This window comes from Cricetulus griseus, chromosome 10 (genome assembly GCF_003668045.3).
Source record: "Cricetulus griseus strain 17A/GY chromosome 10, alternate assembly CriGri-PICRH-1.0, whole genome shotgun sequence".
NCBI classification, from domain to species: Eukaryota; Metazoa; Chordata; class Mammalia; order Rodentia; family Cricetidae; genus Cricetulus; species Cricetulus griseus.
The window spans coordinates 3,036,237-3,062,631 of NC_048603.1; the positions used below are offsets into that span (position 1 = coordinate 3,036,237).

Consider the following 26,395-nt stretch of genomic DNA (forward strand, 5'->3'; position numbering starts at 1 on the left):
AAAAAAAAAAAAACAAAGTTCAGGGAATGAGAACAGATTACCACAAACTGTCCTGAACATCCCTTTGCTGAGTGGCTCAGAGACACATTTCATTCAAATCTGTGGTCCTTGCCTTTAAATGCACGCTTGCAGACTAGCCTGTTAGCAATAAACTGTTGTCTGGGCCTCAGCTCCATTGCCTTTGTGCCACTGAGAGCTTCTTTATCGCCGTTGCTTTGTACCTGAGTAACTGCAGTCTTCCCTTATTTCCCTGGTAATTTTCTTCTATAATTGAGTAAATATTTTACGGGAACCAGATGTCATCCTAAGAATATTGGGCTTCTCATTCCTACTTTCTAACATGGTTTTTCTGTGGCCAAATTCATTATAAAGTCTGCCTTCCTTTATAATTTCTCCACCCATCCCACACAACCTAATACATGGCAGTTTGAGAATCCACTTGTGTTTGAGAAAAATCAGAGATGAAGGAGACAGGGAGACAGTCTCTAAAGTGACTCAGAGATTTTACAGTCTGGGCTTTCCCTTAAAGCACAGCACGTTTCTGAGCTTGTGGCTTCGTTTTCTATTTCGTTTTTTCTTTAAAATGTGTTTATTATGTATACGGTGTTCTGTCTGCATGTATCCCTGCAGGCCAGAAGAGGGCACCAGATCTCACTACAGATGGTTGTGAGCCACCATGTGGTTGCTGGGAATTGAACGCAGGACCTCTGGAAGACAAGCCAGTGTTCTTAACCACTGAGCCATCTCTCCATTGCATGTGGCTTTATTTTCTCCTTCTGTCTTATTCCACTGAGATACCAAATTCTTAAAGTTGACCTACAGTGCAGAAGGCAAGCAACCAGGAAGGAAAAGCATAAGGGCTGAGAATACAGATCCACGAGAGAGTATTAGGCCAGTGGGAGTTCAGTGCTAAGAATTACAAAAATAAAAAAAAGGAACTAAGTGACTTGAGTCAACCAGTTTGAGAATGGGGTTTACATGTGCACATGCATACGGGATGGAGGGTGGTTCACATGTGCACACGTGTGTGTGTGTGTGTGTGTGTGTGTGTGTGTGTGTGTGTGTGTATGTACATGTGGGTGTCAGAGCACAACCTCCTCATACACTGTTCCCCAGGTGATCCACTTTTTTCTTGACACAGGGTCTGTTACTTGTCTACAACTCCCCAAGTAGGATAGACCAGGTAGCTAATAAACCTCAGTGATCCCTCTGCCGCTGCCTCCCCAGCACTGTGACTACAATTCTGTGCCACAATTCCAGAGTATCCCATGGGTTCTGGGAGGCAAACTTCCACAGCAAGCACTTGATATACCAACTGAGCTATATTCTCAGCCCCTCCCAATTTTTTTAACAGAGTCTTATCTAGGGTGGTCTTTAACTCATGACCCTCCCTTCTCCACTTCCAAACTGCTAGGATTATAGGTGTAAGCCACCACTCCTAATGTGTGTGGTGCTGGGAATCCAACCCAGGGCTTAGTGGGTAGTAGACAAGCACTCAACCAACTGAGCTGAAGGTTTTTTCTTTCGGCCACTTCCAGGGGACAGCAAAAGCAATGCTTATATTGTTAAATTAATCTAGTGGAAGCTTGGAAGCAGACTTAATGAAATATGTCCAGCACTGGGAGATGGGGAGTTACAATGAATTTTATTGGAGTCTTAAGAACAAAATCATTTCAGATGACATCTAAGTGGTGGACAAATAACATTATATGCTCTTAAATCACTCTGATGGAGAATATATTCAGGCTATGGAGAATGTTTTTAAAAACTAATAGTGGGTGTTATTTTTACATTGTTCTTATACCGTTTGAGAAGGTAATTGGCATATTGGTAGACCTCAAACTCTTTGTTTGAGCTTTATGAGTTTTAATTTTTTGAGTCATCCTCTCCCTAGATAGCTCTAGCTGACCTGGCGTTCTCTGTGTCACTCGGGGTGGCCTTCCAGTCACTTCAGTCCTACACACACACACACACCCTGACTAGATCTCAGACTTCAGAGCTGTCAGTTCCTCAGTTTCAAGTTCAGCTCTGTCAGTCCTTGTCAGGCCACCCAATTCCTTTGGTTACAGTGTGAATATAAACCAAATTCTACTGTTGCTGTAAAGATCTAAAATAATACATATAAACTGTGTAACACATCGACACTAAAATGCTGGATTACGTAAAAAGTCATTCATACACGCATGGGTTATTTTTTGTTTTGTTTTGATTTCATTTTCACTTTGGTTTAGGTATGCAAGATACTAGCTCAGTGAAGTGTGGTACCCAATGACACTAAGTGTATCAGGCAATTTTGAAACCATCAATTCCAGAGAAACATAGAGCTGTTCTCAACATCTTGTTCTGGTTCCTGTGCCTGCTGCATGAGTTTCTGGTATTACCTTGAAAACTAGGGATTAGCAGGCCATTAGTCTCAGCACTCCAGAGGCAGAGACAGGTGGATCTCTGTGAGTTCGAGTCCAGCCTGATCTACAAGAGCTAGTTCCAGGACAGCCTCCAAAGCCACAGAGAAACCCTGTCTCGGAAAAAAAAAAAAAAAGAAAGAGAGAGAGAGAAAGAGAGACACAGAGAGAGAGACACAGAGAGACACACACACACACACAGAGAGAGAGAGAGAGAGAGAGAGAGAGAGAAAGAGAGAGAGAAAGAGAGAGAGAAAGAGAGAACAAGGGATTAATTCAAGTCCAAATGGATTGTTCAGAGACAGCCTTGCATTCAGAACCTGAGGGTGCTCTATCCGTACCAAGTTACCTTGGAAACACTCCATGTGTGTCATAGGTAATGAAAGCTGTCTGTCTCTTACCAGAAGATGCTTAGATATGGTGTAGAGCCATGAAATAGTTCAAATTTGGTTGTCATTTTGTTATCTCTCAGAAACTATTAAGGAAGCCTGTTAAAGTACACCAAATGCCATTGTTTCTCTTGCTTCTGTTTTCACAGCAGCAATCTTGGGTTTAGTTCCCTAGAATGTTCTGGATAAAGATAAATTAACTGATTGTTCTAACAACTAGAATCAATGCACCTATACCTCAAAAAGAGAAAAGACTTTATTTTTGTCTTCCAACATCTCATTAGGAAAAACAGATCAAACAACACAAACTAATTCAACTCAATGTGTCTCTTTTTAGCTTCAGGTCTTCGAAGACTATAAAAGTCCATACCTGCCCAAATCAAATTTTGTGTAAATTTATTGAGCTATCAAACTCCTTGCAAACTACACTAGAATTGCTTGAGCACATACTATCATTAATTTATATGAGGGCTGCTTGGAGAAAACCTTTAATAGTTTCACAAAGGTTATTAGTCCTCAGGGCAATCCTTGGAAGTTGGTAGGAAAATAAATTACTGAGGCAAACAACATCCTTGAAATAAATACTTTCTCATTGAATGTGAGTTCAGTAAAGTTGTGTGGCTATGGTAGAAAGCAGTTTGACAGCTCCTTTATAAGCTAAAAATAAAATTACTACATGTCAGTAATTACGCTATTGGTTATACTCCAAAAAATGAAAGCAGGTGTTTAAATAAAAACTTGCACACAGTTGCTTATAGAAAACTACTCACTTTGACCAAAAAGTAAAGACAACCCAAACTCCATGATGAGTGGATAAACAAAATGTGATACATCCATGCAGAACTCTAAAATGAATGAAGTATTGCTGAACAGAAATGAGATTTAGGAATATTATGTTAATAGAAAAGAGCCTGACACAAAACTTACGCTTTCGCTTATATGAAATATCCAGAATCGTCATTGTGAAGAGATAGAAAAATAGATTAGTGGTTGTCAAGATCTGAGGGTAAGGGACAATGAGGTGTGTGGCAGGTGCTTGGCTTCATCTGAAGGCTGTGATTACATCCTGAAATAATAGTGATGTCTCCAAATGGTATGAGATATTAATGGCAATTCATGTGTTAGAGCACAGACTCTGGCATTCTCTAGGGTATATCTACAACCCCCTAAAACCTAAGGAAGAAATTTTAAAGCACTCTAGTGCTTCCCTTTGGACTTTAGGTTCCAGATGAGTAAGTAAAGCCCATCTTAAGCCTTTTCTGTTTTCTTTACAGGACTGAAGACCTCCTGAGCTCTTAGACCAAGCCTACTCTGAACGCTTCTAGCCCAGGGCAGCTCGGTTGTTTGTGGACCAACCCCAGTGCTATGGATGGCATATTGCGTCTATGCTTTCTGACTTGTCTTGCTTGTTCTTCACCAGACTCCGCTTCTTCTGTGCTTTCGTGTGCTCCTTGTATTCTGCTTTGGCCCATGGAAGACTTTTTAGGAACCCAGTAAAAGTGTAAAGTGAAAGTTTACAGGTATGGACATGTCCCATATCTCTTAAGACCAAAATTAAAATGGAGACTTTTTCAGCACTAACTCCTCACTGAAGACGTTAATGCCTAGAATTCCCTCTGTTTCTCACAAGTCTGTCTCTCTCTCTCAGTCTGTCCAATTACTCTAGATTTTACCAAGCATGCCTAAAATGAATACACAGAAATTGTAAATACACACACTTCCATATACTCCTCTCAAATATGTTTAGTTTGTTATTTGAAGGAATGTATAGGGCTGTTCTCAAAATAACTGGATGTCTTCCTGACTTGAACTACTCTCTTTCTCTCTGTTATGTGCTTCATAGACACCAGTCTAGGGATTTCTATAAAACAGAATTCCCAGTTTCTCCTCCCACTAAATTGTGAATGTACCATCTTGATAATTATTTCATCTTTTGATTATTGGGTGGGAAAATCAATGATTGACCTCAATTTTTAAAAAAAAAAGATGTGTTGGACTTTCTTCCTCTGTCAGTAACAACAAAAGAAGGTAAGAAACTAGTTTGGTATTTCATTTTAGGCAGTAAGATTGCATTGTGTAGTCTATGAACTCATTGATCCATCCAAACAGTGTCCCTGAAGGATGATGAAAGAGGCAATTTCAGCTGCACCTATATTTACCCTCCCAGCTGAAAAAAAAAATCAGAACAAAAAATCAAAAACCATACAAAATATATGAAATTAAACACAAAGCAACTAAAGCCCATGATCTCTGAAATGTGGAAAATAAGTATGGTAAACCTTACTCAAATAACACCTTGAGTTATGTCCAGCCTTTTTACACATGGGAGGATCCTGATAGAGTTGACAGCGTGATGACACCTAGGTTGGAGATCAGGGTACCAGGAAGGTGGAAATACATAGAAAGAGACTGTATTTTCAGAGCATCCTTTTGGTATTTTACCATTAGAGTTATCAGTAGATACATGTAACAAAACTGCCCATGAGCATAGGGTCAGTCATCGGAAAAGATTAATACCAATGTTCACAGAAGACTGTAAGAAATGCCTTCCTCAACAACCATACCAGAAAACTTCCTTGCTCACAAGACATTGGAGAGAATACTTTGGAAGGTTCTTGGTAGCTTGGAACAATTCTCCCTAGACTTAGTGCCATTTTTGTCTCATCTAACGAACCTTAAATACAACCTATAAAATGATCAAATGGCTTCTAACCAGTGCTACTGTATCTCGGGGTATAATTCAATGATATTCATAGATGCATACAGAGAAAGAGAGGAGTAGGAGAAAGTCTGGCGGGTAGGAATGAAATTTATGCTGTCTAGCATAATTAAATATTCTAAGTATACTAATAAGTAGAAAAGGTATTCATTATGAGAAGAAATAGGAACCCATGGAACCCAATCCAGGGTGAAGATTTTAGAATTAATAGATAAGCACTTGACAATAAGCATTGCAAATGGATTTGTTATCAGTCACATCTGAAGTGCCTGCCAAGCCTTATGCTTTGAGTATCTGGTGTGGGGAAACGGTGGGGGGAGGGGTGTTTCTGCCAGCAAAGTGATGAGCTGAGGGAGTCATGAAGACAACCAGAAGTTCGACACAACACTCAGCACAACATTGCTTCAGACTTCAGGAGCAATGAGGTGAGAGGTTCCCAAGAACCCAAAGCGAAATCACATAACTAGAAAAAGAAAAAGTTACACGAGAAAACGGTACGTAATCATGGTCTACTGCTTGACTCAGAAGGTACTGATAATAAAGACTATGAATGTGCCGGGCAGTGGTGGCACACGCCTTTAATCTCAGCACTCGGGAGGCAGAGGCAGGCGGATCTCTGTGAGTTCAAGACCAGCCTCGTCTACAAGAGCTAGTTCCAGGACAGCCTCCAAAGCTACTGAGAAACTCTACCTCAATAAATAAATAAATAAATAAATAAATAAATAAATAAATACTATGAGTGTAAATGTAAGAGGGAGAGTTACCACATTAAGAAGACTGAAGGTTTCTGAAAGAGTAAGTATAGGAAAGCAAAAACACCCGACTCCCTGTGTCATGACTGGAATGCTCTAGTGTCAACAGACTAAAGAAGCATTTTCAAGGTCAAGAAACAGAAAGTGCTTTCTTTCATTGCAGTGAGGGGACATCTCATCAGAGGACCCAAAGACATTGTGTCTTAGAATTATTTTATTGTAGTGTGTCATGTGGAAGTTTGGTTATAACAAAAGTTCAATTTCAAGGTAGTTTTGAAATATCTGCACTAGCTGTTCAGACATAATCAGCCAGAAATCATGTATACAAGACTTGTCATGGTTGACCGATCTGTATCTTAGTCCCTCTGACCAGGCTGTGTGCTTCCCACCTACAATGGCCTGTCTGCAAGATGTGCTGGGGCAATGATGGTGCAGAACTTGTGGGATTTAATTTAATGTCTGGTTTAACTTGAGGCTCACACCTTGAGAGGCTGCCCATGCCCTACGCTGCCTGGTTGGTCAGGAACCAGAGACTGGATAGCCCAGAGACCTACGGTAGAACCAAACACAATGGGAAAAAAAATCAATGAATTGATTCCTAATGATATTCTGTTATACTCATAGATTGGTGTCATCAGAGAGGCTTCCTCCCATAGCAAACAGCAGTGGGTGCTGAGACCCACAGCCAGACATTATGGAGAGTCCCTCCCCTTGGAGCTCGGGGAACCCCACAAAAGATGGGAGGAAAGATTATAAGAGACAGAAGGGACGGAGGATACCAGGCAAACATGGCCCAGTGGATCAACTAAGCCGGGCTCATATGCGCTCTTAGAGACTGACGTGGCAAGCACAGGGCCTGGAAGGTTCTACACAAGGTTCACTATGGACATGTGATGACTGTTAACTTAGCTTTTTTGTGGAACTGGGACCGGATGTATCTCTGACTCTTTTGCCTGCTCTTGAGACTCACTTCCTCCTATTGGGTTGCCTGTCCAGCCTCGATATGAGAGCTGCTGCCTTGTCTTATTGTATCTTGTTTTGCTGTGTTTGGTTGTTGTCTCTTGGACACTTTCTCTTTTCTGAAGAAAGCAAGGGTAGGGGGGATGGAGCTGGGGGAAAGGGGGTGTGGGGGAGAGCTGGGAGGAGAGGAGGGAGGGGAAACTGTGGTTAGGTTATATTGAATGAGAGAAGAATCTATTTCAGAGAGAGAGACAGAGAGAGGATAAAAAAGAAAAGAAAATCCTGGGGGGGGGGGAAGACTACCAACAGTTGGGGGTAACTAACCAGAAGAAATGTAAAGAAGATTTTAAGTTAATTCTCTACACCTCAGGCACTTAAGCCCAGAGATGTCAGTAACTCATCAGATACCACAGCTAGTTCACCTCATACTTGCAGCTGTCCCTTCCACCTCAGCAGGATAGTGCCACAGGAAGTAAGTAACCTTGCTTACTGGGAGGAAACTGATGACTGGAAAAAGCAAGACAGAGTGACATTTCTTTTTTTGTTTGGTTTGGTTTGGTTTTTGGTTTTTCGAGACAGGGGTTTCTCTGCGTAGCCTTGGTTGTCCTGGAACTCACTCTGTAGATCATGCTGGCCTTGAACTCACAGAGATCCACCTGCCTCTGCCTCTGCCTCTGCCTCTGCCTCTGCCTCCTCTGCCTCTGCCTCTGCCTCTGCTCTGCCTCTGCCTCTGCCTCTGCCCTCTGCCTCTGCCTCTGCCTCTGCCTCTGCCTCTGCCTCTGCTCTGCCTCTGCCTCTCTGCCTCTCTGCCTCTCTGCCTCTCTGCCTCTCTGCCTCTGCCTCTGCCTCTGCCTCTGCCTCTGCCTCTGCCTCTGCCTCTGCCTCTGCCTCTGCCTCTGCCTCCCATGTGCTGGGATTAAAGGTGTGCATCTCCACCACCAGGCAAGAGTGACATTTCTAAAGGCGCAAACAAGCTTTACTGATTGTCCTTAAAATTCGTGTTCTCTCATACGCTTATCTTAGCTTGTAATGCTTATATGCATGGATATGAGTGGGAACTGGGCATAGACTCTAAAACTAGAAGGAGGACCACCAAAGAAGAGAGAGGGGTGCTGAGGAAGTGGGGGGAGGAAAAAAGTTCACATGAGACATGAAAGAAGAAATGGGTCTTCGGGAAATGAGTGGAAGGGTCCAAGAGGGGTCAGAATGGAAGAACAGAGTAGAATCAACAAGAACAAATTCTGTTTGAAAATGATGTAATGAAAGCTAATGCTATGCATGCTAATTTAAAAAATTAAAATGGGAAACCCACATAGGACTGTCCCCAGAACGTGGGTGTCAGTTTGGACGTCTGGTTAATCTATGGGGCCTCTGGTACTGGATCAGTATTTATCTATAGTACACAAATGGATTTTGGGAGCCCACTCTCTCAGCCTAGACACACGGGGGAGGGCCTAGGTGGTGCTCCAAATGGTATGACAGACTTTGAAGATCCCCCATGGAAGGCCTTGCCCTCCCTGGGGAGCAGAAAGGGGATGGATAGGGAGTCGGTGGAGGGGAGGGAAGGAGGGGAGGGAGAGGGAACTGGGGTTGACATGTAAAACAAGCTTGTTTCTAATTTTTTGTTTTAAAAAGGAAAAAAATTAAAATGAACTCTTTTAAATCACTTCAAGCCACACCTCCTTCTGAGAGCGATGTAAGTTTAATAAGCCATCCCTTCTGACAGCTCCTAGTAAATTTTGTGCCATAAAGAACTGGGTAAACTCCATCTTACCAAGAGCATCATGAACCACACCATCCAGCGCAGGTGGTGGTTCACCTGAAGGACACTGGATCTTTTCATCTTACCTTGAAACCTGGAAATAGTTCTGTGTGTGACAGTCCTAACAATTTAGAGGGACAACCATCCTCACTAGAAAGTCTTCTTACAGAACTCAATGCTGACTGGTTTACAATGGCTTGCTACATTTCTCTTGTAGAAAAAATTTAACAGTCAATTAAACACTTTGCTGGGGGTTGCTGCCACTGAGTCCTAGGACATTTTAGAAAAATATTTCAACCCCATGTCTTCCAGTTGCTTTAAAGTCAAATGGCTTCTCTGGCAGAGTCAGATAGTTTCTGGAGACATGGACATCATTTTCAAACAAAATCTGTTCTTGTTGATCGGCAATAAACACTGAGAAACATTGCCAGCACTCAGCACTTACTGAAGGATCCCTAAGAAGCCCCCTCTAACACACAGCCCCCCTCAATTGATTTTCACTGCACACAATAGAGTGTCACTAAAGGCACAATGTACATAGTGTCTGATGAGACCTACAGATGCCATCAGATGATGTTACATCATGCGTGGGTCTCTGTACCACAAAGCTATCAGGGTTGCAGTGTGTCAGTCAAGGTGCTCTAAGATGCAAGAAACTGAGTACCCAGATATATGTGATCTAAACAAATTCGCTTCATTGTTGTGATGATTGTCACAGAGCAAGGCTAGCCCGAAGTAGGCTGTCCCAGCTGTAGTCCCATTGAGTCTACAGCTCAATGACTGACAGGGTGAAGTCACTGCTTTCTTCGAATCCTTCTGTCCTCCCAACCTCAACAGGTCCTTATGGCTCCCACCTTGGTCACAGAACAGCTGCCACAGTAGGTGAAAGTTTTTGGGTGTCAAGTGACAAGGTTTGCAAGGCAGGAAATACAAGGGATGCGGGGGAGGAGTGTATACTTCCTATCTCTACTTTAGAAGGCAAGAATATTTCCAGGACCCTCCCCAACTACCATTCTTATTGGGCACGACTGGATTCCTCGTTCTCCATGCACTGAAAGAGGGGACAGAAAACCAACGTTGTCCTTCTCAGCCTCTGTCTTAGATGCGGGCATTTCCATTGGCCGAGAATGATGAGTGACATGCCGGTGGGGTAGACTATTGTAATACCGATCTGTGAGAGTGTTCTAAACACTTCACAGGCATTAACCCACGAGGTCATCACAACAACCCCTGGGTAGACGTGGTTGTTATCATTTAAGACATAAGCAAAAAGCTCAAGGTTCCTGAGATAGTGATGAGCTGAAGGAACCAGGATTTCATTCCCACCATCTGAGAACATTCTACCCAGCACGATGTGTTCCGGTCAACTAGCAGTGTTTCCTTCAGAAGCTGCCTCTAAAACCATAGCATGTAAGGGTTCTCAGTATTGCTTGTCTCTCTCTGAAGTGCAAATGAGACATTAATTTCCCTCAGATGTAGCTCCAGGTTGTGAGGAGAGCAGAGGGACATCCAAGAGTGATCAGAAAATTTTCCTGTCATCATCAAGACTGCAACAGCTGGGACAGTGACCAGAACAAGAGATGAACCGGGGAGAGTCCACTTCCTGGCCAGATGGAGTGATAAACAGACAGTAGCTACCACACATGTCACTTGAGTCCAGGAACAGCAGGGTGGATTGGATGTTTCTGAATCAAAGGAACGCTTTGGGGTCATTTCTACCTTCCATCACATCTTCAAAAGATAAAAATTAGACAGGCTCAGTGATCCATTCCAAACCTGACAACTGGCTTATATAGGTTGTAAGACACAAATGAAGGTTTTTATTCAGATTTGTAACATGACAAATAAAAGACACACAGACTGGTATTGGGGTTCAGACTTCAAGCTGAAGATCAGAAAAGCAAAGCACTGGGCACCAGCTCTCAGTGTGGCTGGTGAATCCTGAGATTTCAATGTCTTCCTATCCGAAATGTGGCTAGAGAATGAATGCCTGATACTGACTACCGAAGACCCTGCTCCAGTCTTTCATAGTCCTCTAGTGCTGGGATTACAGGTGTGTGACCCCAGGTACTGAGATCATCTTTGTGTGAGCTGTTTCTCTTTAGGACTGGATCAATCTTGTGTCCATCTGGGTGGCCCTTGGGCTCACAGAGATCCATCTGCCTCTTAATCCCGAGTCCTGGGATTAAAGTTGTGTACCATCACCTCCTAGCTTCTGGCTGCTGGGGGTAATGTGTATCACCACTGCCTGACCTCTATGGCTTGTGGCTGGCTTTGCTTTCTGAATCCTTAGGTAAGCTTTAATAAATCATAAATAATATATCACCACACGGGTGGACACAATTCCTTCCAGGCATGCCCTCAGTGAAGTCTGCCTTAGCACTCTAAATATGCTTCTGTTATAATAATTTGTTGCTATAATATTGAGTTTATTTATTCATTCTTAGTCTCCTCTTCCAAGTTGTAGGTGTGTTACAGGATTCCTGCCTAGGTCCCTTCACCCCTTCAGAGCCCCCCAAAACACACAGAGACGCTATTACTTACATTGCTGCTGGCCAATGTCTAGGGATAACTCTGTCTTAAGTATTAAACCATAACTAATAATATATGCGTTTTTACAAGGTCTTATCTTACCGAGAACACCAGACTCATGTGTCCTCTCCTCCCAGGAACACATGGCGACTCCCTACTACATTTCCCAGAATCCTCCTTATCTCCTAGCCCCGCCTATCTTGCTTCCCTATTGTTTTATTCATCAACCAACAAGAGAGACATATTTACAGAATGGCATCTTCATTCATAGGTGTGATTCCCAACAGCCCTCCCTTGCTAGCTAAGTGATCAGTGGCAAGCTTTACCCCTTCTCAAATACTTTCTCTCTAAAATGGAAGGAGGAATTGTCCCCACTGCCCAGAGTTATTAGGACAAATCAGCTGAACTGCCCCTGGCACTGCATGCGGGGCACATCCAGGGGCTGCAGAGTGGCAAGTTTTGTTGATTTTATGCCCCCCGTTCTTTATTCCCATATTCTTATGAGTCAACAGAGAAGACTGTCAACAGAGCATGTAAGACACAAAGATGGTAAAGGGCACAGGCGAGGTCCAGTACAAAATGGTGGCAAGATTCTACAGAACTGAAAGTCTGGGGGGAAAAAAAATCCCAAGGAGTAGAAGAACCTCCCTCAGAAAGCCTTCAAAACCAGGGCCAGGGGAGACAGCCCAGTCAGTAATAGACTTGCAACACACTCGTGAGGACCTGTGCTCTGGTCCCTAACCCATTTAAGAACAGGGCATGACAGCATGCACATGTTTGTAACCTGAGTAGGGACAGGGCTTGTTCACACACAGATGGCTCTCTGGAACTTGCTGGTCAGTCAGCCTAGCCAAATTACTAAACTCGGGGTTTGGTGAGAGATCTTGTCTTTACAACTAAGTCGGAAAACAATAGGGGAAGACACTCAACTTTGACCTTCCAAACCCACAAGGACACACACACACACACACACACACACACACACACACACACACACACACACTTCCAGGCTCTACACTGTGATGGTTGGTTTTCATTGTAAATTTGACAGAATATAGAATCACTGGGAAGAGAATGTCAATGAGGGATTATCCAGATTGGGTTGAGCTGTGCAGATGCCACTGGGAGATTGTCTTGATTCCATTAATTAATGTGAAAAGACCCAGCACAATACAGGCAGCATCATTCCCTGGATTTGGGTTCCACATTGTATGAGAATGGAAAACAAAGCATGTATGATTGTATCCATGTCTCTCTGCTCTTCAGTGTGGAAACCATGTGATTAGCTGTTGTAAATTCTTGCTGCCTTGACTTGCCTGTTACAAAAACAACCTTTATAAACCTGCTAAAATAAACCTGTCTGCCCCCTCCCCAATGTATTTTTGTCAGGGTGTTTTATCACAACCACAGAAATAAAACTATGATACAAGCCCTTCAATGCAGTCTCCTCAGTATTGCCATTAGATATTTTAGATAAAACTAACAAACTTGAAGCATATGCCTGGTAATGGCAGTGCTGAGACAATCCACCTGCCAACAGGTCCTAGAAATCACTACGAGGATTCAATAAGGCAACACAGATGCAGTCCTTGGCACAAAGGCTAGTCCACTAGCGGTGGCTGAAGTCATTGCTAGTTTCATTATTGTCTGTCCATTGGACATATCCCTCTTACACTAGTCCAGCAGAGACAGATGGTGGCACCCCGGCTCCTGAGTGTCTAACCCAGAGCATTCAGCAGCATCCGAAGAAGAATTTCAATAGTCTGTTCTGAGGGTTCACCATGTTGGTTCCACTGACCCCTCAGCCCCAAATAAGCACACAAAGACTTATATTAATTATTAATTAGTCAGCCGATGGCTAGAGCTTCTTATTGGCCAACTCTCTCTCTTAATTGTTAACCCATAACTACTAATTTATGTATTTCTACATGGCCTCATCTTACCAGAGAATGCCTGATGAGTCCTGTCTTCCCAGTCTCTATATGGCATCTCCTCAAGGTCTCTCTCTGCCTACCTTTCCCAGAATTCTCCTCGTCTCCTAGACATGCCTATCTTCCTGCCTCTATTGGCCAAACAGTGTTTTATTCCTCAACCAATAAGAGAAACATATATACAGAAGGACGTTCCCCATCATCACCGAGCTTGGAGTTCTACTGCCCCAACCCCAACTTTGTTTGGTGAGATCAAGATGCTGAGGTAGGCACAGTAGTCTAGCTTCAACCCTAAACCTAACCACCTTATTTCTCATTGGACCCTGACCTTCATTAAAAGCATTGGCCACGACAGCAACCAGAAAAGCAAGAGACGGAGCAGCTGGCACTAGAGAGCCTTGTGCCAGGCCCCAAGCCCAGAGGGAGTCCTCCGTGATTACAATGGTAAATCAACAGAGTTGATGACTATGCTGGGCACTAGACCCTGCCAGAAAGGGACAGGGAAAGAGGATTCTTGTAATTACACTAGCGCAGGCTCAGCTCTCCCGAGGCTCTCCACAGCACACCCGTCTGTCCCCAGGCTGGGCCCTACAGCAGCACCTGTTCCAGCAGAAGTCGTTTGGCAAGCCAAACCAAATGTGATTCATGCAGGCCACCTGTAAAGGAATTTGATGCCTAACAACCTGTGCAAAGCTCCTAATTGTCTTAATTCACTTGGTGCCTCTCACTGGTGGGTGCTAGCATTGAGTAAGAGATCATTGCCTGCTGATGTGGTTTTATTCCCCACCTCATAATTTAACACTTGAAAAACCCAAGCACCGTCTTTTCACCCACAAACTCATTTTCAGTATCACTTCTGTTGGCCCCTCTATACACTCTGGTTGTAAACATCTTCCTTTCTCGAGCTTTTTTTTTTTTTTTTTTTTTTTTATCCGCTTCTTCCCCACTGCGTCATTTGGGTGATAATTATTTTCCCATTTTCCCCCTCCAGCTGGCACTAGTCTAGGTTGCTTCCATCACCATGTGGATCTTTAAAATGTCACACTGTTGCCCTGGCTTATTTTTTCAACCCCGGAAAGACAGCCCATCATCACACCTCTTCGAAAAGTTTTCCCGATGACTTCCCAGGGGTCTCACTCCACTGCGCAATGACGCGTCCGCAAGCCAAAAACACGCAGCTGTGCATCGTTGCAAAGGAAAGGCAGGAAAACAACTGTGTGCCTTCTATTACTATTAAAAACAAAGGTGGGTGATGATTAGACCAGAATCCTGATGAGAGTGCCCCAGGAGTCAAGCTCCTATTGTGTTTTCATGCGGCTCTGCCAAAATCAAAGGCTAACTAACTCCGCTGTTTAGGACTTCATATAGACGACACCTTTGAGAATGGCCTCTAACAGGACAGAGTAGCCCTTGCTCACCCCTGAAGAGAGAGGGGAAGAAAGTTTGTGAGGAGAGTTTACAATAAAATAATAAATATTTTACCCTTTTTGTCTGACAATTTGATGACTTTGAATATTCTCTTTCAGGTTTTCTTTGTTTTTATGTCATTTTATGCATTGCCGGGAGAACCAGACTCTGTGTCTGAATGCTAACCCCGGTCAGCAGTCCGCACTCTGTAAGGAATCAAGCTTATACAATAACTGCTCAGATGATTTCTAAAGGTTAACCCTGGGGCTAGAGAGATGGCTCAGGGGTTAAGAACACTGCTCTTCCAGAGGACCCGGGTTTGATTCCCAGCACCCAAATGGCTGCTCACAACTGTAATTTCCGTTCCAGGGGACCCAACACCCATGGCAAAACACTAATGCACATAAAATAAAAAAATAAATTCTAAAAAAAAAAAACAAAAAAGGTTAACCCTATCGATGTACTTGGGAATGACTGTTCCTGCACTTATGTTGAGCTTTTAAAAAGAAATTAAAGGAGATCACAAGCAATATCAGCAACTCCTTCCTCAAAATGTCTATAAACTTTGTGGGGAGAGGATATAGCTCAGTGGGTAAAGGCACACTTGCAGCACAAGCCTGGTGTGGACACACACACCTGAATACACACCTAAAGCTAGATGTGGTGGAGTATGTGTCTACCATCTCAGAGTGACTCTGGGAGGAGGTGAGAGCCTGAGCCAAAAGGATCCCTGTCTTAAACAAGGTGGCAAGGGGCACATCAACACCCAAGGTTATTCACTACACCCATACACGTGGACCAGGCCACGCATCATGCATCCCAACACACACTGAAGGACCCAGACCTTCACCCAGCCCCCTGCATTGGCAGCCATGACAGGCTGCAGAAAAGACCCAGCAAAATGTAGGACCCTAACTCAGCAGGATGGGCTGAGCCCCTCCCCGCAACCTTTCCAGACCTTGCCCTAATTACTGGGGCTAAACTGCCAGATACCCTCCATGTGGTAAGGAACCAATCAGAAGTTAGCTGGTGGGGTTTGGATGAGCTTTGCTGGTAACAGTGGAAGGCAGGAGGTAGCAATGGCCCTCGGATGGCCTCCAGGCTTAGCAACCTTTCTGCAGCTGCAGCTGACCAATCAACTCAGGACAGGTTGCCCCAACCCAGAGTTGCACCAATCCTGAGACTGTTGCTATGCAACTAGCAAAACCCCACACACACACTCCTGCCTCTACCCCCAATATATGCCCTGCCCCCCTGCTGCTCGGGGTCCCTCCTACTCCACCTGGTGTGTCGGATAGATGGAGGACCCGAGTTAACTGGTAAATTAAAAAAGGCTCTTTGCTTTTGCATCGCATCTGGTCTCTTGGTGGTTTGGGGGGCTCAGAGTCTGGGCACAACAAGACAAAGCCAAGAGATTATTTCAGAGAACTTCAAGGAACCCAGTGGTCAACGGACAATCGACAAAGTCCACAAAGTGAATGCCAGTCTTACGGAGAAAAGAGATTAATTATGAAGGTGTTAGGATAGTTTACTTACTGGCAAAAAGAGTTGAAAACAAACTAAACTTGATCCAGATAGTCTCTCAATGCATATACACAAGTTGTTTTTCTTTCTTCTTCTTTTTAAATTATTTTGGGTACTGGGACTTAAACCCAGGGACTCACAGGCCATTGGCACTACAGTGCCAATCCTAGCATTTTTTTTTTAAGGAAAAAAGCTACCTCCTTCCTGTTCTATTTTGTCTTAAAAACTAATTTTAATTTCAAATAACACTACCCACATTGGCATAATTTCATAGATAATAACAATTAAGAACACCAGTTACGTCTGCAGCCATTTTTATTAATTTTCCTTTTGCATTGAAAAGCAGTTTTAGGATACAATTAGATCTTTTAATTCAACAATAAGAACCATTTTAACTCCAAGTTAATTGAACAACAGAACTATATTAGTTAGGAATTTAGGGGTACACATCATGAAACTCAAACTTGAATCAACTGAGGAAAAAGATTTTAGGAGAATAATTACGTATTTCGGATTTGAATGACAGCAAGGCCTGCAGTTACATCACTATATCCAGCAAGAAGCTGAGACACCCTTAACGCAGGCTACATTAGGAGAATGACTGGAATCCTGGGCACTAGTAATTCTCAATTTCACGAGTCAGAAGAGTGCTGGTAGATGGGCCAAAAATAAATACAGTCAAAACAAGCACAGACTCTCCAGGTCCACACAGAACTACAAAAAGGACTGTAATGTGGTAATGCACAACGCTGTTAGCTGGCCTGGCGGTAAGGCAATACGTAATACTTTGGTCCTCTCCTTCCTCTTTCCTTTTCATCCTTCTTCCCTCCCTCCCACTAAAACAATAACCAATCAAAGCAATGGGTAAAGTCTCTCTCCCTTCCTTAAGATTTTTTTTCCATTTCCTCCTTACACCTAAGTGATGGCTGGACAGAATGTCCCTCAGAGTGCACACAGAGCATCGCTAGTGTTAATGCTAGAACGCTTTCAGAGTCGCCTATGTTATGGTGAGGGGCGGGGCTGCTTTGGCGGTGCGGTGGGCTGAGGCTTTCCACTATGCGTTTCCACACTCGGAATCCATCGCGTCATCTTCCGGGCTCTGGACTTTGGATGCTCGCTCCAGGTCCTGCTGCTTCTTCAGCTGCTGCATTTTCATGTTTAAATCCAGTAAAGTTCGGGCCAGCTGATGGTTCTGGAGACGCAATTCCAGCTAGGAGAAAATAATAATAATAATAACAATAATAACAATAATAATAATAACAATAACAATAATGGATTTTATTAGTTTGAGACATAGATTGAAAGAAACTGCTCTCTGACTGCACACGAGAAATAAGGAGTAGGCAGGCAAGGAAAATGAGACAGAAAGATGTGTTTGTCATCTTACTGTCCCTTTTTGACTGTTGGCTCTGGCTATTAAAGTGGCTTTTTCTACAACAAGGTAAAAATCCAGATAAATAAATAGCTTTTGAAATGGCCTTGAAATGAAAACAAAAATAGCTGATGCACAAAGCTGTCCGTGTGAAAAATACCTCCGCACCGAAGGCTGTTCTCAAGGAATAGCGAGTGAACACACTGAAATCATTTATCGTTATGAGCTCTCTGAGCCACAGGATAACTGCCCGGGGCCACCTGAGTGCTGGGGTCTGGGCCCATTTACTTGATTACTTGTCATTTCGAGTTTTCAGCATTTTAAATGGCCTCCCTGCTGAGTTAAAAAAAAAGATAACGACCCCTCAGAGGCACATGTATAGTTATGTCTTTACATAATCTAACGCTTTTCACTCTAGAACAAAGCCCATTTTATAGCAAGGTTGACTCATAGCCTCCTCCAGTGGGAGCTTATGAGGCCCTGGTGTGTTCAAATAAAATTTTAAAAATGACATCTCCGAGGACAGGTTACTTAGGAGGCAAGTCCACCAACAAAGTTGGGCCCAGCTGTATTATAACCTAAAGCTAAGGATCAACTGTTTGCATAGTGCACCAGTGGGAGTCACGCTTCATGCAGTTTGTAGAATAATGTTCTCTGAGTGCCATCCTCTCTCGACCCATCAACAGTAGCCCTCGGGAGAAGCCAGGGCACTGTAATAGCAAACTGCAAATATTACATTGGCGATTCCTCCTCAATTTGCAAAATAAAATATTGGCCAGAGGTATCTTTTCTTTTTCCTCTGATGCTTAGTTTTTTATTCTTTGCACTTGGAAGTGCTTCTCTGGAAGCAAGAATGGGAAATGTTGAAGGAGACAGACATCCAAGGCACCCAGCAAACAAACAGACACAAATCACACAGCCATCGCCATAAGAAGCCCATAATCTACCAGAAGGCTGGCCTTTGATGTATTCCTCGGGCTCTAGATTCCTGCCCTGCTTCTCTAGCTTCATTTCCTAGCACTGTCTCCATGCGAGCCCCTATCACAGGTGGTCGGACACCTTGCCGGTCCCAAGGGAACTCTGTGCTGAGACACACCTCCATCCGACCCTCTGTTCTAGAGTGTACTCTCTTTCCATGGAATGCAAATGGGTATCAGTACTTCCTGAAAAGCCGCCTGCAATCAGGGTTAGGCATCGTTGCCTCTTAATCAGGCTTCCATAGCATTTCCATTTGTGTCCCTCTGGTGACCTACACACTGCACTAGACTGACGCTGCTGAAGGTAGAACTCTTCATGATTGATTTCTCAGTTCTGAGTGCATTGCCTAGGCATCCAGAGTGGGCTCTCAGCATCCTTGTTAAAAAAACTTAGTGAATGAAGGGATGAGCCAATGAGGTGACGGAGGTCTGCCTTCTACCTTCATGACAGGTATCAAGGGTAAAATTACTGATAATGATTCACCCATTTAAACAAAGTATGTGTGGTTCACACTTATTTGGGAAATACAAACACACATGGTTTTTAAACTGCTTTCATCGTGGATCCCTTTGAGAGCCTGATGAAAGTTCCAGAGCTTCTCTGAGGAACCGGGCTGGGGGAGAGGGGAGACTATATATAATATATAATACATATATTATATATACATATATATATATATATATGTTTAACTCCAGAAATCCAGTCAAAGAACTTGGAAATTAATGTCACCCTTTAGTAAGCTAAACAGAACATAATGTACTTAACAACATGACTGATTGACTGTTCATCATTGCCCCATACATGATGTCTATACATGGGAACACTAATTCCCATAGAGATCTAGCTAATGACCCAGATAAAAATCGCCTTCTAGTGATGATGATACTAAGCTAAGTATCCACTCCTTTGCTTCTTTCTTATGACCAGTCACAGGGACCAGGGAGTTCCTGAAGATGTGGACCAGGGCCTACACTCCAGGAAAACAGCACCTGGATATGTGGAAAATTCTCCGCTTCCTTTCCAGGAATTTTAAATTCCTTTTAATTATTTTTTTTTCATTTCTTTACTTGTGCATGTCTGTGTTTGCATGTGTGAAAACAGCCATGATTGCGCCTCACAAGGGCTGAGAGCCCATCAAGGGCTGGGTGCCCATCAAGGGCTGAGTGGGTTCTCTCCTGCCACCTTGTGGGGAGAACTGGGGATTGAACTCAGGTCTTCAGGCCTGTCCACAAGCGCCCCTAAAGCGCCATCTCTTTGGTTCAATTCTCGATTCTTGAGATGTTCTTATTTGTCCTTTTAGGCACAATCAGCTTCCAAGATCTATAATAATTATAAAAATAACAACAGGTCAAGAAAGAGTGCGCATGGCCTAGGCATGTCATATAATATCACCTCATATAACCCTGACAGTCATCCCAGGAGATTATCTCTACGATACAGAGGAATCAGCAAACTCAGCTCTACACATTCACACTCTCAAAGCTCAACAGTCAGCAAATATTAGCAGAGCCTATGAGTCTGTCACCCATAAAACATGCCTTGTCTAAGCCTCCTATTGATGAAGCAACCTGTTGGAATGTTAAGGTTAAAGGTGCCTCCGAGCTTGTCCAGCATGACCTGGGAATGAGTCAGCAGGAGCTGGAGGCAAGGGTGGGTGACCTATCCTGGCTCAGCATCGTAGAGGGTTCGGCCAGACCCAGGCACTCCAGCACCAACCAAACTCCTGGTGTGCAGTGAGATGGTTTCACCAGGCAACATGGTGGCTTCCCCATCCAGCAGCTTGGGCTCACCATTTATACTCTAGATGAGAACCAGGGGTTCCACATAATACCGCTAGATCAAACATGATGTATTCCTTATCAAATTCAGACCTCTAATATGGTTAAGTTGGTTTACTATCATGTTGCCCTTCTTAAAACCAGAAATGAAATCGACCGCCCTCCTCCGAGGTTTCTGAACCGTGTTCTGAAGGACTGGTTCATGCAGAGAACTTTCAAGTCCCCATTACACAGCATTCGTATGCGTCACGTTTTAAAGTTCGTTATACTTTGGTCCTTTGCAAATTGTCTAATTTTTTTCATAAAAGCCATCTGAAGTATCTACCTACACTGCTTCCTGTCGTTTTCTGAATTCTTAGCAAGGGATAAAATAAAAATAATTGGGGCATGACTTAAGAGTTTCTGATGGACTCATGCGATCTATGCATCTAGGTTGTAGGTTTCATTGAAACCTCCGTCTGGGCACGCTACACAAACATAGACTAAGAGTTTGCCATGGGGCTGGTGAAACCCACAGAAACAGCTGACCTGAACAAGGGGAGCTCTTGGTCCCCAGACTGATAGCTGGGATACCAGCATGGGGCTGATCCAGACCCCAGGAACATGGGATTCAGTGAGGAGACCTCGGAAATCTACGGGACCTCCTGTAGTAGTTCAGTACTTATCCCTAGCATAGGTGTGGACTTTGGGAGCCCATTCCATATACAGGGATACTCTCTGAGCCAAGACACACGGGGGTGGGCCTAGGCCCTATCCCAAAGGATACTATAGACTCTGATGACACCCTATGGAAGGCCTCACCCTCCCTGGGGAGCAGAAAGGATATAGGATAGGTAGGGTTTTAGTTGGGGGGGGGGGGCTGTAGCAGGAGAGGACAGGAGGGAGAGGGAACTGGGAGTGACCTGTAAAACAATCCTGTTTCTAATTCAAAAAATAAAAGAGTTTGCCATTGGGAAAGCTTCTAGACTAGAGGATAGAAAGCTACAGACAGACTGGGGAGGGGCTCCTGGAGACTGGACTGCAGGCCAAGCCCTGCTCGGTGGAGTCGTGACCCCAGGAGACCTCCACACCGAGTCTAGAGGAAATCAGACGCCCAGGTGAGGTCTCCCACCCCAGCCCGAGGGACACCCTCCGCCCGGGTCCTCCTACGAGCTACGCCCGGGCTTTGGAGCGGAGGACTCGGCTCGGGAGTGCGAGCCCCGCCGCCGCGCTCACCAGCTCCGCGCGCAGCCGGGCCAGCGCGCACTCCATGCGCGCCCGGGTCCGCTCCTCCCGCGCCGCCGCCGCGGCCGCCGCCACCGCCGCCACCGCCTCCCGGGCGCGCCTGGCTCGCCCTCGTGCCGCCGCCCGCTGGAAGGCGCGCTCCAGCTGTCGCCGGAGGTGTTCCAGCACCGGGCTGGATGCCCGGGCCTGCTCCTGAGCCTCGACGCGCCAGGTGCCGCAAGGGATGCGGTGCACCGGGTAGAAGGCTGGGGACCACAGCGCAGCCCTGCCCGAGACCCCGTAGAGTCCCCGGGGCATCCGCGGTCGGCAGTGGCTGTAGTCACCCAAGCCCATCGCGGTCCCTCACTGCCACTCTCTTGACTGCGGATTCCGGTGCGACTTGGAGCTTTTTAAGGCCGATCGGGGCGGGGGCGGGGGCAATTAACGGAACAGGCAGGACCCTGGCAGTGGACGCTGTCACTGTCGGGCCACTCAGAGCGCTTCTCTGCTCCTTGTCCATCTCCTCTGTCTTCTCTACCTCATAGCAACAAGGGAAAGAAGGAGGCCTTGTGACTAGCCTAGATGTTCCGACTGGCTCGCTTTTTTCTTTCTTTCTTTCTTTCTTTCTTTCTTTCTTTCTTTCTTTCTTTCTTCCTTCCTTCCTTCCTTCCTTCCTTCCTTCCTTTCTTTCTTTCTTTCTTTCTTTCTTTCTTTCTTTTTTTAAATGCATAAAGACTGGAACAGTCAACCCATGCAGAGAGGAAGCCAAGGAGCAAGCAGAAGGTTTGCAAGGCAAAGAAGGACATTAGACACAGAGCCGTCCCGGTTGCCTTATTTCTTAGTTCTGTGCACTTTTGAAATAGTTTCTGGCGTTTTACACTCCCAACACTGGGCCAGGTGTAACAGAAAGTCTAGGTGTCCCTCTAATCCCCTACCCTCGAGTATTGCCTACAGCCCAGGGGGCAAAGTTCGGCCCGGTTTGCAAGTTAGAATAGTCTTTCTAATTATCTTTCTGCGATCCCAGTAGCCCGGAGTTCTGAAACTCCTTGCTCAGCTCTGTCCTTGACGACTTCTTACCGAGCCCACTGTAAGAAAGGATTAAAAGGAAAGGTCAAAACCCTCCTTACTCCAAAGTGTAAGATTGTATAATTCCCAGTCCGGTGTGATCATGCATTGATAATAATTATCTGTCATATAAGGCATTTTAACTGTCTCTTTTGGAGCTAATTGAGTTTCTTTACGGGAATGAACAGTCAACCTTGTGTGATCATAGACAGCCATTACAAGAAGAAACAGTGGCGAAGACAGTCACACAGAACTGTCCCCAGAGAGTTAATGATTCCTCTATGAAAGATTTGTCCATTGCCTGAAGTGTCAATGATAGGTGTAAAAGATAACGAGAGTTCATTTATATTTTATTGTATGCCTGATATTATAGTATATATTATTATAGTGCTTACTACATGCCAGGCCCTTCCATTATTAACCAATATAATCTCTACACTGCCCTGTGAAATGGATACTAATAGTTTCCATATTTTCCAAATAAGGAAAGTGAAGTAAAGTTGATATGCATTCCTACCAAAAAGCCAGTCACAAACCCAAGTGGGCTGCTGGAGATTCATACTTCGGAAATCCGGCTTGTGCCCGCAAATCGCTGAGATGCATACTCTCCTCCCGAAGAGAGAGGATTGCACTGAGCAAGAGCTCAGGCTCTCCGAGCTCGTTAAATTCAGCTCTACTGAAATGGCCTCCGTCTTCACTGCATAAACAATGTGGGTTACCCAGCCCCCGCAGATAATCGCCAAGGTCAATACCTGACAGTTGACAACTTAAGCACAGCCATTGCTTTGTGGTTGTGTAAGAGCTGCTAGGTAAATGTGAGGATGTAATTAGTCTATTGGTAGAAAGAGGAATCTAGGGTCTGAGGAAGATGGCTCGGTGCAGACGTGCTTATCGTGCAAGAAGGAAGACCTAAGTTCAAATCCCCAGAACACATGTAAAGCATCCAGGCAGGGGTGCCTGCAATCTTAGCACTGAGGAGGCAGAGACAGAGAGACTGGTGGAGCTTGATAGCCAGCCAGTCTTCCTGAATCAGTGAGTTCCAGGCTCAGTGAGACCGTGTCTCACAAATTAAGCTAGAGTGCAACTGACAAACACACTGGACATAGAGCTCTGGCTTCCACATGCACGAATACGGAGGGGAGAGAGACAGAGACAGAGACACAGAGACAGAGACACAGAGACAGAGACACAGAGAGAGACACAGAGACATAGACACAGAGACACAGAGATAGAGACACAGAGACAGAGACACAGAGACACACAGAGAGAGAAGCTGTGTGTGTGTGTGTGTGTGTGTGTGTGTGTGTGTGTGTGTGTGTGATTTGTTGATGGAGCTTGAAACCCAGCCCTAGACAATGAACAATAGGAATATTTAAAATGAGTGTTCTGCCATGACTTTTAACTTGAATTTCCAGAACATTTACTTCAACAAGAATTTCAGTTAAGTTCAATTTAATTCAACAGAGTGAATGGTACATGTTTACTATTAAGTCCTGGACCATGTGACAGAAATACAAAGATGAATAAGATTTGGTTTTTGCCTCCAGAATCAGAGAATCTGGAGAAACAAACTCATTCATTCAACAATTCCTTACTAAGCATCAAATATTATATATGACGTTCAGGCTACAGTAAAGCAGAGACACAACATTATTTTAAAATAAGCATACATTATCACAAATTAATTATTTTATATATTATATTATATATACATATATATTATATATATATATTTTATATCTTTCAGCTGATATGTGCTTTGACTTTTAAAACAGGTTTATTTTCTTTTACACTGAAAAGTTGAATTGAAAATTATTGAATGAAGAGTAAGTATAACATACATAAGACATTGGAATTAGAAAAACATTGGTTAAGCCTGGAGGTGGAACACACCTTTAATCCCAGCACTCAGGAGGCAGAGGCAAGTGGATCTCTGAATCTGAGGCCAGCCTGGTCTACAGAGTGAGTTCCAGGACAGCTGGGACTACATAAAGAAACCTTGTCTTGAAAAACCAAAAACTAAAAGGAAAAATATTGGTTATCTGATGAAGTGTAATAAATTAACCCCAAATTCAGTGGCTTAAAAACACTAACTGGCCAACTGTGGTGGTTCGTGTCTTTAAACTCAGCGTCCAGAAGACCGAGGCAGGTGGATCTCTGTGAGCTTGAGGTTAGCCCTCAAAGAGAGTTCTAGGATAACCAAGGCTATGTAGTGAGACCCTGTCCCCCAAAAAAAGAAAAACAAACAAAAAGAGAAGAAAAGAAAGGGAGGGAAGAAGGGAGGGAAGGAGGGAGGGAGGGAGGGAGGAGGGAGGGAGGGAGGGAGGGAGGGAGAAAATATAAAAACAGGTCTGGGGAGATGGCTCCTCGGTTAAAACAAGAGGGCCAGAGTTTGGGTCACCAGAACCCACTCAAGTGCCAAGAGGGTATGGCACCTGTAGTCCACCCTTGGAAGGCACGATGGTGGGTCCCCAGAGCAAGCTGGCTAGGGAAACTAGCTGTGTAGGAAGACTTGGAGCTTGCTTTAAAAACTCTGCCTCCAGGGAAAAGTGGAAGCACCATCAGAGCAAGACTCCTAACACCAACTCAGAACAGCCACACACATTTGCAAACAACACACACACACACACACACACACACACACACACTCACACACACACACACTCACACACACACACACACGAAGTGCAGGGGGCAATATGTATTACTATTCCTCAGTTTCTATGTGAATGAGTTTGGAGATTGCTTGGATGGTAGTCCATGGCCTTCATGACACTGTAGTCAAACATCAGCCAGCCGTGCTGTCCCCTGACAAGAAATATGATATAGGACAATGAGGACGCAGATAGGAGAAAAGAGCTGATCAGACCAGCCAGGCGCTGAAACAAACTTGAAATCTCCAGAATGATCCCTAAATGAAAAAGAACAGAGTATCATCTCACAAACAAAGAAGCAACTCCCGTCCCTGGAGTGTGTTTCTTCAATGCACTCAATCAAAGTGGGTCACACAATGCATTGATAAGTCATGTCACATTGTCAGTGCCAAGTGCAACAAGCTGGCTACTGGCTTTCTTGAACTGTGTTATACCCAGAATACAGTCGGCAGGCAAGAAAATGGCAGAATTATGATTGGATTTCACATATCTATGGCTCCACGGGTCATATTACTCCCCCTCTGTCACACCAAGCTACATTAACTTGCCTTTTTTCATCTGCCGCCATCTGCCTTGAGCCACTTCTCTGTGTCCTTGTGGACACCAGGAGAAGTCCACATCACACATCATGTTTCCAGTTTATACAGTTCAGGGAGCCAAACCAAAGTTGAGAGTTCTTTACATAGAAGCCAAACTCCATCTCTGAATCCATCTAAGGAAATGGGTTGGTGACTAAAATCACCATTTATCTCCTTGACAAATGATGGCTAAAACAATGAGTGAAGCTTGCATCTCTTATAGTGGAAGCTTTGTCCCAGCCCCTGGTATCCACATACCCAAAGAGTATGTGGAATGTTGTGGTGGAAGTTCCACCCAAGACCTCTCCCCTATCTCTCTCCAAACCCTGCTACATCCCAAAAAGCCAACCAAATGATGACCCCTCCCACAGGGTATTGAGACTGCCTCC

At 44.3% G+C, this 26,395-nt stretch overlaps 1 protein-coding gene across 1 annotated transcript; it reads right to left on the reverse strand.

Annotated features, from left to right (window-relative positions):
* Positions 1-17,206: 17,206 nt before the first annotated feature.
* On the reverse strand, positions 17,207-22,063 carry LOC113837420 (alanine and arginine-rich domain-containing protein). The gene is made up of 2 exons (XM_027431417.2): positions 21,722-22,063; positions 17,207-17,588 (listed from the first exon to the last, which is right to left on the reverse strand). The coding sequence occupies exons 1-2, from the start codon at positions 22,061-22,063 to the stop codon at positions 17,433-17,435; spliced, it is 498 nt and encodes a 165-aa protein (XP_027287218.1). The 3' UTR covers positions 17,207-17,432.
* Positions 22,064-26,395: the final 4,332 nt, after the last annotated feature.

What these genes read in the sequence shown, in the direction of transcription:
- LOC113837420 (XM_027431417.2), bottom strand. Translation starts at nt 22,063, where the DNA reads ATGGGCTTGGGTGACTACAGCCACTGCCGACCGCGGATGCCCCGGGGA. An exon ending in CCCGGCTGCGCGCGGAGCTG is followed by an intron (nt 17,589 to 21,721) that starts GTGAGCGCGGCG and finishes ATTTTCTCCTAG; the next exon opens with CTGGAATTGCGTCTCCAGAA.